The sequence below is a fragment of the Myripristis murdjan genome, chromosome 24, assembly GCF_902150065.1.
Source record: "Myripristis murdjan chromosome 24, fMyrMur1.1, whole genome shotgun sequence".
In the NCBI taxonomy this organism is placed as follows: domain Eukaryota; kingdom Metazoa; phylum Chordata; class Actinopteri; order Holocentriformes; family Holocentridae; genus Myripristis; species Myripristis murdjan.
Window position 1 is genome coordinate 23,726,561 of NC_044003.1, and position 20,883 is coordinate 23,747,443.

A 20,883-nucleotide genomic window follows, 5' to 3' on the forward strand; every position below is an offset into this window, starting at 1 on the left:
CACCTGTACGGCTGTAGTGTGTTTTGTTCCAAAGAAGTAATAGTTGTGTTGATGACTGAAGGGGGGTGCGCATACATGCCCAGCATCCATTGACCCTGACTCGATGGGCCTTTGTAAACTTTTGTACAAGCCAGAGAGCACAGCTGTACAGCAGATTATGCAATACTCTCATGCAGCTCAACAACTCAGAAATCCAAAATTTCTGCTGTTGTTTTTCTTTGACTTGCAGTGAATTCTTATTCATGGGTGTATATTGAAACAGAATTGTCCTTTAAAAGGCTTGCGAAGCAGTTCTACAACACAACATGTAACATTCACTTTAAAGTGATACTTCACTAAAAATGGGCTATTTTTCTTACTTAGCCCTTACCTTGTGCTGCCTTCAGTTTCAGACAAACGAAGCTTTACTCACAAGCCTTAACAATTAACATATATTCTGAAAATCACTAGACATCTCTGTTCCAATGGAGGGACATGGCTCTGTAATTTTACAATTTTAGAAAAGCAAAACACTATCAATAGTTCCATTTAAAAAGCTCGCACTCATCATGCTGTACAAATCCAAGTCTCTAGTATCCAGTCGTACACTCATTACTTCCCAGACACACAGAAAATCCACTCATTCATGGTCATGAGGAGTGCGGTCGTGAAGCGTGTGTGCAAAAGCGTGTGCTTGTCATTGGATGAACAGCTTGGATGGATGTGCTTGTGCACACACACACTTCATGACTGTGCATGAGAGGATTTTGAGGAAGTGTTTTTTGCAGCAAGATTTGAGTGAAAATACTTGAGTTTGGGAAGAACTGAGCATACAACTGCATATTGGAGACTTGGATTATACAGCATGAGAGTGTGAGCTTTTTAAACAGAACTTTTTGCTGTGGTAAAATTATAAATTTTTTCCATTGGATCAGAGATGGCTTGCGTTTTTGGAACATATCCTTATCATGAAGGCTTGTGAGTAAAGCTTTCTTCATCAGGGATTGAAGGCTGTGCACGGTAAGTACTAGATATATGGTCAATTTAATTGTTACGGATGAAGCATCATTTAAAGTTACTGTGGCTCAGGAGAGCTTGTTAGAGGGTATTGGGGCACAATGACATGTTATTCTCCAACCAACAGTCTCTGTCACCTAAGGCCACAGTCGGTCAGCACTGCAGTGCAAAGCTTGTCTGATTGGCCAGCACCCCGATTTAAGGTATGCGTAGTTTAACATGAGACACTTGTAATTAATCATTAACTGTGTCTCAGTGCACCAATGGTGTGCCAATGGTAGCCTAGCAGATCTCATATATATTATAGGGACTTTGTGCTGTTTTTCTTTCAGAAATGTTTACAATGAATTTCTGTATCCAGAAAAAAGGCACATACATTTAGTTCAAAAGTTCTTATTTTCAAATAAAAGGCTTCAGTTGACTGTAAAAGACTCTCCAACAACTCCAGCAGGTGAGATGATATTATGACCTGTTTTGCTTTTTGCAATTCACCAGCTTTTCTCAGAGATCATTAGTCCTGGAGTAATGCTATTTAATAAAGAGGTTTCAAATCTCCACTATTCAAGCAACAGAAATTACCCTGATCATTGGTGCTATGACCAGCACTTCATGTTTTAACCAATAACATTTGAATTGTGCCACAGGTTGTTTGGTTCAAGGCAAATCCATTGCATTGCAGTTCCATTTCTGCCATCATTGTTTTTCAACCATATTGTGCAAAACCTGTTTTTCGCTCTTCCTCCCACAATGTTGATCCGGTGGTCTGTACATCACATATATGGACTTCTTTGATTGCAGCTATTTCCCATGATAGTGAAAATCCAAACCATTGGCCATTGTGCACAGACAAAATCAATGGAAAAGATGCGCAAACACAAAGTGAGGCAATTCCTGAATGCCTAACACTAGAGCAGCCAAACTACAGAAACATATTTGGGATCGATTCCAAAATGTGAGGGATCACACTTGGTCATGATCTGGAGCACCACCATCCAGCTAGCCTTGCATAGATATTATTTTTTAAAATTTCTCCTACAAAGCTGCCTCACCCTCTACCAGATTTTACACAAAGCACATTTCATTTGCTCTCAACATCTCTGTGTTATTGAATTTTGATACTTGGAACTGTTTGGCCTTGATATACAAAAGAACTTTTAACAGCAAAGACACACAAACAGGAAGGGACTTATCTTTTCTAAATTCAATACTAGACCATCTAAACAGGGTTTTCACTGAAGTATTCTTTGAGGTTTAAAGTCTATATAAAACGATGAATCAAGCTCAGATAGGCATCATCAAACCATTTGCCCTATAGGCTTGGACCCAATGGCTTATGGTCTGTATTTGTTATTGTTGGTACTATTACCACCTTAGGTCCGATGTTTAAGTGACATTTTATGGGGATTTGCTCTTTGATGTGCTTCCTCTCTCTTTAGACCTCTGCCCTTGATAAACAGCAGCAAGTGAAAATATGACTGGCCCTCATACAAAAGACAGAATGGCCTTGTCTTTAACTTCTCCTCTGCCCTCTGCGAACATTCACCCCTCCCACCTTCCTGCCCTTGCTGCTTTGCTGCTTTGCTCCTTGTCTCTGCTGCTCAGCAGAAGCCCTGAGCCCTGTGGAGTGCACATCCGTTTTGGACCTGGAAGCTGTCAAGCGTACTGCTAGTAAATGAGCTAGCTACCCTATGGCTGTCAGTCTCCCCTAATCTCACTCCCCCATCCTCTGCTCCCTTCCTACCTCCTACCTCCCCCTTCAGCCTTCCCTAACCTTCCATCCCTTCTTTCCACACACCGCCCCCACAACCCTCCCTCCGTCTTGCCAGTGAACCTGTGAAAGCCTATTAACCTAGAGGGCAACAATGCTCTTTGATCCAAGACCATCAGACCTGATCAGATATTCTGCCAGCCTCATTGTGGAACTATAATAATGGGTGTTTTATTCAAAGTGCCTTGCATCTAATTTTTTACTCCCCATTTGGCCCCCAGTATAAACAGAAGTCTTCCAGACTCCTGTAAACTACACCAGAAGCCCATTTGACAACAAAATGACACAGAGATCAGCAATAAATTTCCCATGGCAGACCGTTGAAATCATTATGTAAATTTTACTCACACTGCAAAAAAAAAAATGCTTATGTAGGGCATCACAAACTTAAAAGATAACTGCTGTCCTCCTTCCTACTTGGAGTAGGAACGAGTATACTTGTAAAAGGAAGGCAGCATGTTGCAGATGCAGCATGAAGATTGGCCCCACAACAGAGATAGACAAACAGACACAGAAACCAGAGCCCTGGGCCAGTGCAGGTTAAGCATGTTCATTAATTTCTGCATTTTCTCTCCCGCTGGCCCTGCTCACTTCCTGGACGTGCCATGGATCTTAATAGGCTGTGGCTCCGCTCAGCTCTGCTCACTGTTTTGATGTGTGCACAAATGCCCCGAGAGAGGGAGGGAGGGAAAAAAGAGAGAGAAAGACAGACACACACACACACACACACAGAAAGAGAGAGAGAGAGAGAGAGAGAGAGAGAGAGAGAGAGAGATAAATAAAAAGAGGGGGCAGAAATGAACAGAGAAAGAACAGATGTCGTAGTAAATAAATGAGAGAAGCGAAACAGGAAAACATATGTCTGGACAAACAGACTGAAGAAGAGTGCATGCAGCACTTTAATTAACATTCTGTGCACTGCAGCGCAATGATAAATCTATGTCAATAATAATAAAACAACATTACCTCAGCATCAGCTTTTCCTTACGTCTGCACAGTGAGCAAGCATCTGCTTTTTCCACTGCAGCAAATGTTGACACAGGTCTCTGTATGTCATGTTTATGGCTACACATGTACCCTGTTAGTCTCACACTGTGTGTGAGCGGCTCCTTGTTGGTACATGCGAGTTTCTTTACCATTAATGAGTCTGCGGTACAGTTGAACACCTAACTGGTCACAGTGAATCAGCTTAGGATATGTTGCCGAGCAGGACCAGAGGCCACAAAAGTGAACCCCACTGCCGAGCTCCTTCCTGAAGCCCCGCTGCTCCGTCGGGCTCCCATGTGGAGCTCAGTCTCTCTAAAGAGACTTCAAAGGCAGGCATTTGCCGACCCGTTGGAGGCGTTAACCTTTGACTCAGAGCCTCTCTCCTTTGCAAACAGGGACAGGCTAATTGATGCTATGCACTGCTGAATGTCTCCCCCACCCTCAGAAAAGAAAATGCATGTCCCTGTGGACTGCAGCCATAGATTGAAGTGCTCTAATTTCTGCCTCTTATATGGAGAGTTGGAGACGGTGGCTTTGCATCGAGAGGAGTGGCAAGGATTTTATTCTGACCTCTGGCAACCGATATTTATTATCTAATAATGCCTCCATTTATTGTAGCAAGGGAAGACTCCAATTTGTTGCTGTAAATGTTTTCCTAGTCTTTTGGAATAGGGGTTAAATATAACCTTTCATAGAAGAAACAAGCATCCTATGGGAAATTCATAATTTCAGGTTTAGTAAATGGTTCCATGCAAAGCGAAATGAGCCTGGTTTCATGGCATTTGGTTGATAACAGTTATCCAGCGTTTACCCATTCCCTTGTGTCACACACAATGAAGGAAGAGTCTATACATCAATACATAAACTGAATACACAAAATCAAAGCCACCTTTGAACGATAGCAGGTAATGGAGCTTATGCAAGGCCAGCATACAGAGACCCTAAAGGAAACACTAAAATTACCACCCAAAACCTGAACAAAATAAGCAATAAAATAAACACATAAATAAATGAATGTATAAAATAGGTTTTTAAAAATCCAAGAGAAACAGAGAGGTAAATATATATTCCTAAATGGCAAGAAAGGATTGGTGGAATTTTCTGCCTCCCCCGTCACCCGTGACCTTGAGATGGTCAGATAACAGGGTTGCAGCTGGAGATTGACTTAAGCTGCTGTCGATCTGCGTCTAACCCTGATAACGCTGAGTGGACACACAGTTCACTCTGGTTAATTTTCCACCTCATGTGCTGTCTCCCTCTCAGAGAGACGGAGCGATGGAGGGAGAGATAGTCCAGGTTGATAAAGGGATGTCGTGAGTGAAGGAAGGTACCAGGGGCCCTCCATCTAGTCACATTTGCGCGTATTTACTGCAAATTGCATTAGTGGCTGTTTGAGGGACAACAGGCTTGCAAATTAGCATGAAGTGCAGCTGGTTGATGGATGGATGGGTAGCTGCATGGTTGGATGGATGGCTGAGCAGACAGATGGATAAATGTGCGGTGTGTGTCCACTTGCAGATGAATAGAGGTTGCCTCTCCTGAATTGGCATGCTAGAGAGGACCAAATGCCGTCGTAAATCAGGTATTATAGCAAACTGTCATGACCCAAAGTCACAGGAAGGTGCTTTTTTGTGAACCATGTGTTCTGATTTTCTCATTCAAGAATTGCACTCAGCAATGATACATCATTATTCCTTTTTTCTTGGATTTAAAAATTAATCCTTTGCCCACTTCTGTCTCATACATTAAGTGGTAACACACATTCTCCATGTGCATTGCCGTGCGATGTCAATATTTCAGTGCTCCAGTTTTCGAATTCTGTCCCACTGTACCTCTGCACAGTGTGATCTTCTCACTGGTACCTTGGTGAAACGCTGGATTTTTAAGATGGAAAAAGCAGCCCTGATTTAACTCCCCTCCCTTTGTTTTATCAGTAAAGGATTGGCAGTGAAGCCAAGGTTTCCATTTGCAGTCGCAGTGATATTTAAGATGCAATTACCAAGAGCCCTGGTTAAGTTTCTGGTTAAATGAAAAAAATGTTCCTCGTCGTGTCTTGTCTTTTGGGGACTGACTGAGAGAGCGGTTTCATTATAGCGTAGTGTTATGTGTTTCTGCCCAGCGGACTGCCACTCGCACAGCTGAGCCCAGCCATGCAACTGGCTCGGCATAATGGCAGAGCATCATATGGCAGAGCACATATGAGTTTGTGCAAGCATGCATAATAGTGTGCATTGGTGGGGTGTTTTGCATGCATACCAGTTGTTCACTCCCAACGGTGATGCCAGCGCTCTCTTCCAAGTAGGGATCTGATCCATCATTTTTATTGAGCAATGTAAACTTAACTACTGTGAATAAAAAATGATTGAGATGTGAGCTGTCAAGACATAATATTAATAACCCATTTTTGTGTTATTGTATTTCTGACACGTCACACATGTGTCTCAGCCTCAGAGTCTAGTACTAAGCTCCTATTTTGGTATTCAGTGTAGTGTGCTATTTGTGTGTGTGTGTGTGTGTGTGTTTTGACGTATGTGTGACTGTCCACCCAGTCCTCATCATCTCTTCGCATGGGAATAATACACTTTGTCCTAATTTGAAGCACAACACTATGTGTTCTTGTGGGATAACAGTGTGGCCATTAGGCATTTGGCAACACACATGTATCTATTTACGCTGAATGACTCCCACATGACATTCAGTATTGAGGCTAATGTGTGTCCCTTACCACTTGTGCACGGACACATACACACAAACACAGACAAAACACACAATGCAGTCAGCCACAGGTGGCGGCTTTTGAGATGCAACCCATTGCTGAAACATTGCCTTCTCCTTAATTGCCAAATGACTCCCATAGGCGCAGAATGTCTTTGTAGCCTTTGAATTAACGCCTTCTGATTTAGCTGTGTTTGTTCTCGTTCACAGGAAACAGACCTGCTGGATATTGCGCACATAAAGGATGCCAGAAACGGAAAATGCACTAAAACACCCAAGGTAAGTTTATAGTCCAGACCTTATGATTGCATTCCTGTCAATGCCATGTGCAGAATCGTTTTTTTTTTTTTTTTTTTGTGATGTAAAAACCGTTGCTGCTTTTAAGGAGCTTCTCAAAATACCATAAGTAATGCACTGAAAGGAAAGAGGATGGCTTTTTGGTGATGATACGCTCTATGAGTGGCTATTTTTGCACGGAAATGAAAGCCGTGAGTGGGAGTGGGCTCGACCGTGAATCAGACAGTGCCGGCATCCGTCTAGCCAAGAGATCTGTGGGGGAGGTTATTTGAATAGAAGTGCATCAGGACACTGTGGTTCATCCAACACTATGACTAGTGTGTAGAGACTTGAGGAGAGTGGGAGTGAGCTCACAGGGATGTGGCATAAGGCATCCATATAGCCTCTCTGTTTCTATGTATATCTTGTTTAGTCTGGGGAGGTATACAGTAGTTACTATAATTGCTTTGCCAAATAACCTTAATACGCTTTATTTTACATGCTAATGGTTTGTATTGTGTCTATGTATGTGTGTGTGTGCGTGCAAGTGTAAGCGCACGCTGACACACCAATGCACCAGCAATTGTGTTGTTTTAGGCGAGTGTTATCCACCCTCCATCTAGCTTTCAGACAGTTGTGTGAAGAGAAAATTGAAGAAGTGCAGACTAAATTTGACAACGAAAAATGATTCAAATTCAAACCCATGCAGTCAAAGCACATGGATTGTTTCCCAGGAAAGAACACTAGCCCATGATGTCCAAATTGCCATTTCACAGCTAATTAAAATTCAGTTGACTGTGAGTGATGAGAAAGGAATTTGTACACACATTCTTCAGTGTGGCACACTGTAGCTGTCAATAGATGTTGCCATATAAAATCTCCATCTTAACGAGCCTTGTATTCACTGTCAGAATGTTGTTTTTCTTAAAACAGTCTTATCCATTGGGGTAAAATAATCCCACTTGTTTTCAATGGCGATTCACTCATTGCAGGAATTTTTTCGGGAAACAAGCATGAATAGGCAGAAAAAGGCAGCTTGATGCACCAGTATCAAGAAAATAACACTTGGCTCAAGAAACTTGTGGAAATGAGTTCATTAGTTTTGGAAGCAATTGAGATGCACTTGTTTTAAGCAAAACAATATTTTTAACTGAACATGAGATGAAATGACTCGTGAAGATGAACATTTTTTTGCAGTGCGCTCTGGAGCAATTGCAAATCCTAATATGATTCGCTGAGGCCATTTCATTTCCCACTTACCGAGCGATGATTACAATATTAAACTGCATTCTTATCCTCTCTACTACCATATTTCCCCGCAAAATGACTCAATTTGCTTTGTGCTTCTGGATCTCCTCAACACTTTTTTTCTCCTGATGAGCTGTTGTTACACGGCAGCAGCGGTCCTGGTGGCCGTCACTGTGTGAAGCAGGAGCGGCGAGTGGGGGTTGTGCACTGATGCTCTGTCAGGGGAGTGAGTGATGATGGAATCACTACAATAGCACGGAGAGGATTCATGCATTTCTAAACAGCTTACAGAGTGGGGCTACCTAGGGAGAAGATGCGAGCACGTGACAGGTTAGATGGTAGGAGCAGTGGAAATCCATTACTGGGAGGTGGAGCAGTGATGCACTGTGGGTATTGTAATGGGAACACAAGTGAGACGCAGTGTCTGAGGAGTTGATGAAATGAGGAGAGGAAGGAAGAGGGAGAGGAAGGGAGAATGATGAGGAGACTGCAGAGATGAGACGAAGGAGAGGAAAGATGAGGAGGGAGGAAGGAAGGGGAGGGAGAGGCGAGAGGCTGAAGTTGACAGGAGGAGAGAAGGAGGACGAGCAGAGAGATGATGGGAGGTCAGAGGAAGCTGTCCGGCGAGGAGCAGACATAATACCACCCAGCATTTGCAGTAAATTGACAGCACTTTTGGTCACGGCTTCCCTCCGAAGCTTTTCCCCTTTACAGCTGTCCAGGATCATGTCAGAGTGTGTGAAGGTTTTTGCAGGTATCCTTAAGGCTTGGGCCACACTGTCTACCTGAGCAGTGCCTCCTGATTTTTATTCCGGCGCTCATGTTAACAGATTAGAGCAGCCACACAGCCTGCATGAACAGTGCGTCTCAGGCACGACTCGAGCCTCGCTGCATGTTGAATTTCTAGAATTTCGGCATGGAGCTTGTTTTCTCTGCGTGAGGCACGTGTTTTTTAGCAAAAATAGACAGGGACCATTGCATTACTGACACCTTTCATTCTAATTTTAATGTCTGTGTCTGTAGAATATGTCACAGACATGAAAAAATATAAATTCTTTTTAACTATTTTAGCAACTGAATGGAGAAAATGGAAGCTACATGTGTACTACTTAGTACTATATAGTCATATAGCTGAAAACCCTTGTAGGCTATAATTATATTATGTTAATAATTTAACCAAGCACTGGAAAACTACCGCCTTCTAGCTCTTGCTCCCTCACTTTTTGGACTGCACATCATAGCCAATGAACCAAACCTTGTAGCGACTTGAAACCCACAAGGAGCATGTGGAAAAACACAATGATCTCGGTATTATGCTAAATTTGCAACATATGGTGACACATTTTGAATCTGACTGTCTGCCTTCCAGTGAAAATCAGTGATATTGATCAGTATTAGTCATGCTTTACCTTTAAGGTGGTGTCTAAGTTCACAAGGCCAAAAGGGGGAAAATTCACACACCGCTCTCATTTTTATTCTGTCTTGTTTTGTTGGTTGGTTTCATATTAGTATGTCATCCGATGTTTTGCTTTTATACTCAAGAGCTCCCGCCACAGCCTTTGTGCGTCCACTCATTCATTCATGCAAATTGCCGGAAACAAACTCAGCAAGACGAGATGAGATGTTGCGCTCGTGATGACATGTGGGGTGAAGCTTTACAAGGGCTTTCACTGTGCAAATCAAGAGTCCTGCATCCTCAGCCGAGTATTATCAGACCCAGACACAATCACATTCTCAACAGACTGACTCGAAATGGGCTCCAGATGGCAAGGCTGGTTCGGCTTGTTTCTTATGAGCTCTTGTTCCTACTGCAGCTCAAGTTGCCTCATATTGTGTTGAAGGGCCGCCTGAATCTCTGTCTGCACTGTCATTAAGACTTAAAGTGCACTGTCGTGTTCGCAGGCACGTCGCGGCGTGTGGGTTTGTTGCACGACCGCTTGTGAACTTGTGTCACCCTGCCCTCGGGCCTCAGCCACTCACTTATTAATCATATATTGTCATCGCCAAGACACACACTTAGACTACATAAGGCACACTGACAAGGCCGCACAAACACATGCACAGTCGCTTGCAAGTACATGGCGTACACATGCTCGCAGAGGGAGCTGCACACACACAAACCCACGCATGAATACATACACACTAAAAAGAGACAAAGCAGAACAGTGTCCTTCCTTCTATGTTCAGGCCGCGGATGCTAATTAGCATGTGTCCACCCCCTCATCATTCAGCCTGATTGGATTGGCCTGCTTGTCAGAGTGGCAATAGACAACCTTTGTTAGACTGGTGGCTCCAGAAATAAATCATGCACCCTTAGGTCTGGGAAACAAAGCACGGCACTAATAATCATCCACTTCATACCCAGAAACAATTGGCAGCATAGCAGAGAACAGAGGGCAAAAAAACAAGCAGTAACAAAGGATTTGCTGTAGCCTCTTGATCAATTTGTTTCTTTTCAAATGCATTTTTGGATATCATGGAGTATTCACACGCTGCCTTGTGTGGCCAGTAAGTGACTGGCAGCGGTCGGTGTCTCCTTCACTGTGACAGTTGTGATTTTTACACGGCTGACAGAATGTGTCTAAACAGGCTTGTTGGTGATTTTACAGCTATGCTGTTCAGTGCTGGCACCTGCCACTCTGTCATCACTCGGATGGGCAGTGGCAGGGAAAGAATGCAAAGTGCTATTTGGACTTGGCAGACTGTTTTTATGCTTCAGCTTGTCCACCTGAAGAACGGAGTTAACAGTGGTTAATTTCCCATATCACACCCAACAAACGCTGAGGGTAGATTGCCAGAAGGCACACAGGAAAAAAAAACTTGATTGACAAAAACACATCAGAGGTCTACAGTCAAAGGTCTATAGAGTGAAGCAAGTGTGTTTAGTGTGATTTACACCTCACCAAATACAAAAGAAATATTTACAAAAAACGTGTATAGGGCAAACTGACGACCATGTGTTTGCAGCAGAGGGTCTACACAGCACCTCAGCCCTTCACCAACTTACTGAGTGTCAGAACGTTGTTTGTATGTTTTACATACAAGTAAAAAAAAAAATGCAAATGCAAATGCAACTTAAAGCTACTGGTTATATGACTCTCACTTTGCTGAGTATCACAGACAACTGGGCCCAGTGTGTGCACCCACCAGACTAGTGTAAGCATATTAGCAGGCTACTCAGGCTACTGCCAGGCTACTGCCAGGTCATGTGTTTGTGTAGGTGCAGTGAAAGTAGCAGGGCAATCTCCAACGTCCAAGATTAGTGCCCACCCTGATTATTGTGAATTTGCCTCTGGAAAATGAAAAAGGTTTCCAGATAGGGTTGGATGCTGTGACTGAAAATCTTATCCTGATAAAATTTATCATATCAAATGATATCAACAGGTGTTTCAGTGTATGCCAAATATTTTTTATGTCAAATGTAAAGGCTACTTTTTGCTTCTGAATGAAAGCTGACGAAATGCTCAATGTGTCAGTCTCCTGCGAAACGGCATGCAGTTTGTGTGTGATGTCTGTCTCCTTGCTCGCAACCGGATGTGCAACCGCACCTTTGTTTATTCCTGCCGCATCACTGGCTGCATCAGTCATTCATTAATCATCACCCAATCATGTCATTTTATTAGGCATCTTTTATGTTTTTTATTTAGGAAAAATATGTTGTGATTATTCACTGGACACAACAAGTTATTCATAGATTCATTGAAATCGATAAAAGCGATCAGTGGTGGCTACAGAGCAGTACTAGTGCTTTCTTTCCCTCTGAGATAATAAAGGTAACCAATCAATCAAATAGATGCCCAGAGTGACAAACACTGGTGATTCACCATAGCTGCAGGAGGTCTATGCAGGGAAAAGTAAAGTCATTTTACCAAAGTGAAATATCATTCTAAAGATTTTGGACTTGTGTGATATTTGGTGGCCATCTTAATAAAGACTGCTTTAGAGTGAATTCAAATGTTGGCTTGTGAGGACAAATTTGTTTGCTTAGATCATACAAGAAAATAAAGGCTATAGTCTCCCAGGTAACAAACTGATGGCAGTAAGATTATTCTATATATGAGGGAAAAAGGAGAAATTGTGTTCAGAATTTCCATCAGTTCATGTTGTGTGGGGCTCTATGAAAATCATTTTGGCGTGTGTTGTGTGGCCTCCTGGCCAGCCGAGCCCCGGTCATGGTGGCAGGGCACACCGCTCCAAATCGCCCATCCAGCATTGTCTCTTTATTAAATCAGGCAGATTAGCCTGTTCCTGCACACCATGTTCCCTTTCCCCCAGAACAAGCCTAACCACTAAAGCAAATCATCACAACCCATCTCATGTGTATAACTTACTGTATAACTAATATCTCACACTTTGGTGCAGATACCTCCTCCGCCTTCCCCCTCTACTCCAGTCTGTGCCCTTCTTCAGTGTTTTGGTCCCCTCTCTCATTTACCTGGAAGTATTCTGCGATCTTACTTTTTTAAAAATGTTCTTTCTAAGCAGAACTGGCAAAATGCAGTCAGTGTCTCAACAGGGTGCTTTCGGTGCTGTAAGTGTCTGACAGGTACAATTAAGTGCTTTCTTTCTCCTTTCAACAACTCAGAGACACATGCCTATGAAATATCTTACCAGTGTACAGTGTATATGGTACATTTTCTGCATACTCCATTTGCAGGTCTTCCCGTTATGTATACTGTAAGTTGTCACATACAAGGGCATGATTACACTGTGGAGTGTTTCATAGGATTTTTTTCAGCAGCGAGGGCAAAGAGTTTTGTTGTACTTGGGTGGTGGGCGCGTGCTACTAGCACGTGTGCCAGTGCGGACTCGCACGTGCGTAGTAGTACACACATTAGTGAATAATATTCACTCCTATCCTCAGTCTTGTTTGTCACTTTGCCTGAGGAAAAAATGCTGTACTCAAGTTGTTACTGGCTGGACCTCAGCAGGGCCAGCCCTATAAAAGCAAAAGTCTGTGACTGACTGATTGAATGAGTGATAAACCAGTGGTGTAACTCCTGTATCCATTGTTTCAAATTAAAAGCCCTCTAGCATATCATACACAGTCCAGCCGTATACTAGCGTTTGACCCAGTCTTGTTTATTTGGTTGTCATGCCTCACGAGTGATTGATGTCACTACTCTAGTTGCACGTCCTCAAAGTGGAGAGAGAGCAGACACATGTTCATTTGAGCTCCGCAGAGTCATGGAGTTGTGACTCCATGAAGTTTCATAAAATTCCGAAGCAGTGGTGAGCCGCCGCTGCAAAATGTATATTAAGGAAACACTGTTATGGGTGCACAGAGCATGCTGCTCTGGTATAATAACTGAGATTTCTTTTAACGATAGACTGATGTATCAGTTTACCGATATTAGACTGAGATCTGCCCTTTTTTTGAATATTAGATATCAGCTTGTCCACGTTGTTCACCTCCAGTATGAAATGGCTTTTCTCTTGCCCCTTTTTTGTGAGGATTTTTAATGTTATTAGGCAGTATCTCCTCATCTTTATCTTGTATTTGCAATATTCTTTTGCATGGCAATTTTAACGTTTAAAGATTTTGATTATTGGCACAACATATAGTAATCAATATCAGTCTTTAAAAACCTGTATCAGTCAAACCCTAATATCTTCCCCCAGCCTGAGTGCACCATGTGTGAAGTAGCTGTGTGTGCTGTGAGATAACCTGATCTGTGAAGAATGGGATGTTTGTTCGGTGGGCTTAGATCATATGGCCAGTCCATCCCATGACACACACATGATGGGACCGAGGCACCGAGTGTGTGCAGTGTAGCAGGTGATTGTAAACCTGTCAGCAGAGCTCACACACAGACACATTTATGCACATACTCGCAGGCCATATATGCAAATGCCAGCAGGCAATAGTGTTACACCAACAAAGCAGGACTTATTTGAGAACAGTGGGGTTGATGGACACACACATGCATGCGCGCCCACATGCAGAGGCTTCTACAAACACGTTAATCAAGATCAACTGAGAGGGGAACGGATTGATTCCTGGAGTGGTGTCAAAGAGGATAGTTTACAAAGGTAGCAGCCAGCCTGGCTGAGGCAGACACTGTTTTCAGCAGAGAAGTGCACAGAGAAATAAATCTTGTGAAACAAAGCCCCTGAGTAGTCACTGTCATGCAGTTAAATTACTGAATGGATGGTGTTGATAGCTGACCCTTAAAAGATAGGTTAGAGTTTTGTTTTTTTTAGTCTTCTCCCTTTATTGCAGTCACGGGCAGTGTCAAGAAAAGGAGGTTACACTTTCGCCTTGATCCATCTAGTGCGCCGTACCGGAGGGGCAAAGCGAGTTCCACAGCAACTCAGTTAAAGTCTACGGGGCCAAAACTCATCAATCATCTTTCAGTGTAAAAACCCGATATACTTAGCAAGCTACAGAGGGTTCACTTTACAAAATCAACTGGTAGTTTATAGTAACTGTTGCTAAATTTCCTCTTGCCAGCTTGCTGTTGAGGAACACCACGACAGTTATCCTAAAAAAGAGGGAATTTAGCAACAGTGAATATAAACTACCCCTCGATTTTGTAAAGTGAACCTCCTGTAGCTTCATATTATCTTTGCCTGTAAAGGATAGTGGGTTTTGCAACTAAAAGATGATTGATGAGTTTTGGCCCTGTGCTCTTGAATTGAGCTGTAGTTGTTGAGCTCCTGCTGCACCTCCGGTACGGCACACTGGATGGATCAAGGCAAAAATGTAACCTCCGTATCTCCATGACTGGAACAAAGGGAATAGACTTTAAAAAAACAAAACAAAAAAAAAACCTATCTTTTAGCAGAAAATACAGAGACGACAGTCCATTCAAATGTCATTGTAAATCCCATTCAGTGCTTGTGTGCTGTCGCTCTTTTGGCCACATTTGAACTCCCACTCTCCAGGTGATGCCCATATGAATGAAAGAAATGAGATTATGATGGCGGGTTGGAGAATGATAGCAGCGGGATCAAGGCTAAGAAGTGCATTTGCTCCAGTAGTATTTGTTACTTCTGGGTTTTATTGGGAAGTGAGAGAAAGTGGCTCCTGGCTCTATTACAATTTTAAGTTCACAGCAGAGCGAGCTTGCTGCTAAATACAGAGCTCCTTGTGTGTCCCCAGCAGTGTAACAGGATCTGGGAGTCCAGCAGGCCATTATCACCACAAATCTGTCTGGCCATCACAGTCAGCTCAAGCTCGGTCTCCCACAGCAGTAAGTGCCAAACGGCTCCTCCGAGTTCATTTCTTCCCACAGCAAACTAGGGGTTAGCTATGCGATGGACTGGTGCTTGTCATGATGTGGAAAAGCTAGCAGGAATAATATCTGACAAAAGGTGGAAGAGATTTGTGACTGTTCCCTGCTGTCACATAAAATCTCTGTGAAAAACATATTCAACTCTTATTCAAAGAAAACTGCCAGCATCCTGCAGAAGCCAGTAATTGCACTTTTAGCCAGTAATTGCGCTGCAAGACATTTTGTTAGTAAAACAGGACACACAGTATTCATGTGGACGCTGGCATTTCTTTGTAGCTCTGTGGAGCAGGGAGACTTCTCTCCCAATTTAAGCCACAGACCAGGGAGCAGTCCCAGTTTTGGTTCCCGAGTCGACTGCACTTGAATGAAAGCATATTTGGATGCTTGTAATGATCCTAGCGCTAATTAGAGCTGGTTTGTTATTTTGTTGGTGTCCATAATGATGGAAGCGTTTCAGAAGCGGGGGGTTGCTCATGCTGAATAAATGTACGGGAAAATCACTTTTCCCATGTGTGACAACTGCAACTTATGCCCTATACTGCGTTGAGCAAAGCAGTAGCTCAATTACAACTACAAGTTGACATGAATAATAAATGTCTCTTTAAATGTGGTGATAGCAGTGAGGAATGCTTTTTGAATCTACAGCATGTAAAGCTGTTTTTTGGGAGGGGGCCATGAAAGAGCTTGCGGCAGCAGCGGTTATGTCCATCAGATGTGCAATGTGCTGTGTATTGATGAAGGACAAGGCCACAGTATGTGGTCCTGCAACAACAATCACAGCCTTTCAAAGCTATTGATCATGACTGGACGGACAAGGTCATTGTCTGGGGGCTCTGGACACATCTACACTCCCGCAGGACAAGATGGACAGCTGTCAAAGCCTGGAAATATTGTCAACATGTGTGCCAGTGTTGTGACATGCATATATGTGTTGACCTCTAATGTAGATGTAACGCTGTATCCTGTTAGAAAATATCCTCTCTTTGTACTGCCCACCAACCCCTTCAGGAAAACAGATTATAATTCAAACCCTGCTCTCAAATGCTGTGCGACTGTGCGAGTCCCCTGCAGAGCAGAAGCGAGAGAACACTTGATCCATGCCTACAGGACATATCTGTAGGATAAGTGACAAGCAGGGATCAGTGTTTAGCTTATGAAATAGAGTCGGACAAATGTTGGCGACACCTCTTGCTTGCACTGACGGCACAGTGTTACATGGCAATGTGTTGAAATATGACACTTTGGAGGATTGGTCTTTTGTGGTGTGTTAATGACCAGATCCTTAAAAATGGACAATGGTGCAAACCGGTAGTAATGCTTGTGTCAGTTTTGAGAGATGAGCAGTAATATGTTATTGAAATTTTTGGAGGTCAAACGTAAATGAGTACTAAAGGCCTTGATCCTAAAAGGCTGAGAGAGACAGACAGACAGACAGACAGACAGGCTAGGAGACATCCTGGGATTGCTTTGTGATATGCTCTTTGGGCACTGATTGAAGGCAGGCCTATTATCCTTTCAAGGACCAAATCACACCACCCATACATCTCCTTTCAGTACAGAACTGAAACGTCTGCTCCTACAAGTGAGTTCCTGTTCATTTTACCTTGACAGAATTTGATAATTAGCATTAACACTTTAGTGGCGTACGGTGGACTTAGAATAAGTGATAATATTGTAAAATGAGAAAATGATCTTTTCATGTTTCTCTTGATGCCGTCACCTGCATTTATTGCAATTTTGTTGTAGAGCTGAACACTTAACTGAAATTAATGAAAACACAATATGGCCAAGTGCAATTTCCAAATATCCAAGCAGCTTCATTTTTATTTTTTGATTCAGTTTGTTTGGTAAAATGTATGACAAAATACCATTGTAATTCAGAACTATTGTGTTGCTCCAGAGATGCCCTGGCCTACAACTAAGGGACAGGGCATCTCATTTTATATGTCATCGTCATCATTGTAATAGGGGTAAATCCTATCATACGCAATCCTACCTCAATGTCTGACAAATGTATGTAAATATTGTAATTACAATATTTTTGCAATTACAAGATTTCTTTTTAAACCTACTACACTACACTACACTTGTACCACTACACTACCTACAAGGTTTTGTGAGCTATGTTATTATAGACCTGATGAAAGATGATGGGACTAGCTGATTTAGAATGTTAATGGGATGTTAATTAATATAATAGAATTAAATTGTAATGTTTAATGTATAATAGTAATTATGTAATAATACTAATGTATGTATAACAGCACACATTACTATACAGTTCATTGCAGTACAACAGAAGCAACAACCATGAGGATGGATGGGTGGGCTGTGTCACACAATGCATGAATGAAAAGGGGAGACGTTGTTGTATGTGGTAAGTGTATGTGAGTGTGACTAGTCCTTCCTCCCCAGTGGGCTCTGCTCGGAGACACTTTAGTGCACAGAGCCATGAAACTGTCTGTCAGTTGACAGGCCTGGGGAGAGAACTCCCACACACTCCCTTTTTAGACACGAGCGCTCGCCTCCACACACGCGCGCGCGCACACACACGCACACACACACACACACACAGGCGCGCACAAACGCATGCAACACATTGTGTTCTCGTGTTCACTGAAATAAACATGCCATCACACTCCACAAGCCCCTATCATCTAGTATTCCCCCCTTTCTTGGTTTCTCTCAGTCTTGCTGCCTGTAACGCATTCTCACTTGCTCTCTCTCTCTCTCTCTCTTCTCTGTCTCTCTCTCTCTCTTTCTGTCTCTCTTTCTCTCTGTCTCTCTCTCTGTCTCTCTCTCTCATTCAGTCTGGCACTCAGAGAATCAAATGGTCAATCTAGTCAGCCCCAATATGTGGAGATGAGCTGAGAATCCCTTTGCTCAAGGCTATCGTTCTTCTCAGAGTGATTGGCCCCCGGGCAAATGGCAGCTTTCAGTAAGAGGTGATTAGAGTAAACTGGTATATGGACTCATTGATTTTCATCAAATAAATTGCTGCACCATTGATCATCAATCAGACGCATGCAATTGATCAGCGTCACACATCGATGCAACCTCAGTGGCCAGTAGCTTCAGAAGGGAGCAGGAGGGGGGCAGGCAGAGTTAAAAAAAAAAAAAAAAAAAAAAAAAAAAAAAAAAGAAGAACAAAGAAGCATAGAAAATGCTGGTGCGATGCCCCCTCATAGGGATTGGGTCGGATTCTTCAGTCAATTACTTAGATGATCCTCGCTCAACAGATGAATTCCCCCGGTACGAAGTGGGCCATCTCATTACTGCTCATGGAGAAATCGAAGGTGAGTGTTTTCGATGCTCTCTCTTTGGACTTCCTCGTGAGCTCCGCCTATCCTCAGCTAAATGAGGCTGAGCTGCTCAATGCCGCTCTGGACCAGGATGAATGAGCAACAGGATGATCGAATGAATGAGCAGATGAAATGGAGACTATAACGATGAACAGAGCGGCCTGTGTCAGTGGAGAAGGAGCGTTACAGAGTGCGTTCTCAGATGATTATCGTGGTGAAAAGGCCAGTGGGAGTACAGTGGTGCCCCTGTACAAGTAAATTCTCCACCTTGAGCAGCAGCCAGGCTGGAATGTCAGTCCTATCTCAAACACAGACACACACATGCGTACACACAGTTTACACTATGAAAGAATACGTTTGATATTTGTCAGTGATTTTCTGAGTATATATAGTACAAAATCACTGCAGGCTTTAGTGGCGATGAACCACTGTGCTGCAGCTTTTGCTTTTCACCTCAGACTTTGTAAATGTCCCTTAAGAAACCAGGAAAATCACAGCATCATCAAATTGTCTAACTAAAAATAGTGCTTTGTTATTCAACATTTATGATAACACATCGCCTTGTATACATTCACACCATTCTACTGCTAGTTGGCTAACACCAGCACTTGTTAGAAAACACTGTTTGCATATTGTGCTGTGTACAGTAACAAATGATGGATATCAACATTTTAGTATGGCTTGGGTTGAAAAATACCAAACCTATCCTTTAAAGCAGCAACAATCAGCGTGTATTTGGTTGTTTTTGCTATTTTAGTTTGGAATTAGACAGAGGTACGAGGGAATGCAGTGCTAGTTTGTCTGCCTTATGGATCACCTAAAGCAAGTAGGACTAAACCTTCATGCTGATTTGCACCATCAGTCTTATCGATTAACAGACATTCACAATCTTGTATTGTATTTGTTTTTCCCCACTCTTCCTGTTACTGCCTTTAGTCAAGTCGGCTGTGCGCTCTATGCACTCCATCAAAGGAATTCACATGACAAAGAAGCCCATTGATTAGATATTTCAATCACAAAGGCTTGCAAAATTGCAGAGCATTTTAGAGAAACCACAGGAGCAAGAAAGACAAAAACAAATCAGCAGCATTCGTTGAATATAAAATTCATAAGACTTACATTAGATTAGAGAACAAAAAACAGCACGGCTGCACCAAGTTTCAAAGTTTCCTTAGTCAACATAACTCATACTGTGACAACTTTTTATGTATTATTATACAGTAAAGCTGAAAACTATGCTGTAACAAATTAAATAGTGTTGTGTTGGCTGGCCATGACCCTTCCTTTAGTCACTGTGCTGGTATCATTCTGTTCCCGCAGAGCTTGGCACATGCGTCAAAGTCATTTGATGCCTGTAATGAAATAGAAGTGACATTTTGTCAACCCAGCAAAGGCTGTGCCAGTGGAACTGGAGCCGATCATATAAGGACCGGTCACTAGTTGTCTGACTGTCAGCCAGAAAGCCCGCTTTTCAGGGATTGAGGAAAGAACCTTTTTTAACACAGACACTGGTGCATGGTTGACATTTTGCCATGAATATTCAGTGGTTTGACTCAGATTCTCAAGTCAAACTTCCAGGTGGGGTGAATGTCACCTCAGATACTGAAATATACATGCAGATAGATGGATAAATAGATAGATAGAGAGACAGGAGCTATGGTTACATGAACATTTTTTTTCATTCTGTTTGAAACCATTCCAATTGAAAATTTTGGGCCAACTGTTTACATGGTATGTGACCTAATAAAATGTAAACTGGTGTTTGAATTCAACTGTCATGCGCACAAGTGATTAATACATCATGTGCTTCTCTTCAGCACCAACCCATTCAGTAACATTGCTTTGGCACGTGTTTGATCAGCTCTTCCATAAGATCGCTATCCATCTAATGAGCACCATAATGTGCTATTAAAAAATGAACGCACTGTTGTACGTGAACCTGCTCTGGACCCTTAACCCTATGGAGGGCAGGCGCAGAAAGATCATGGCCATAAAGGACTCAGGTCATAATGTTGACATGGTGCAGATTCTCTTTTAATCGATTTATGAAAATGTTTATACCACCCCCCAGCAGCTGATTAAAATTTTGATTAGTTTGTGTTGGGTCTGTTTATTCTGATTGATGTGTTTATATGGAGCGTTTTTATTCTGTTTGGGATTTTAAACAGATTATAATGGGAATGTGTCTCCATGTAAACATAGCTAGTGTCAGCCCTGAACAGTGTAAGAGTGCCTAATTTAGGTTGCTGCTCAGAGACGACTTACTGTAAGAATACTATAGTCCACAATCAGTGTCTTGGTTTTTTTAGCCCTACTATTGATCGATCAAGGTCTTGATTTAGATCCTCCTGCG

General features: G+C 42.6%; 1 protein-coding gene across 1 annotated transcript in view; it reads left to right on the forward strand.

Moving 5' to 3' along the window:
• The window catches only part of plcb1l (phospholipase C beta 1-like), a 133,229-nt gene that overhangs the window by 26,733 nt on the left and 85,613 nt on the right, over positions 1-20,883 (forward strand). The window contains exon 3 of the mRNA XM_030047527.1: positions 6,677-6,745. Coding sequence (XP_029903387.1) covers positions 6,677-6,745 — 69 coding nt within the window. The remainder of the gene's footprint in view (positions 1-6,676; positions 6,746-20,883) is intronic.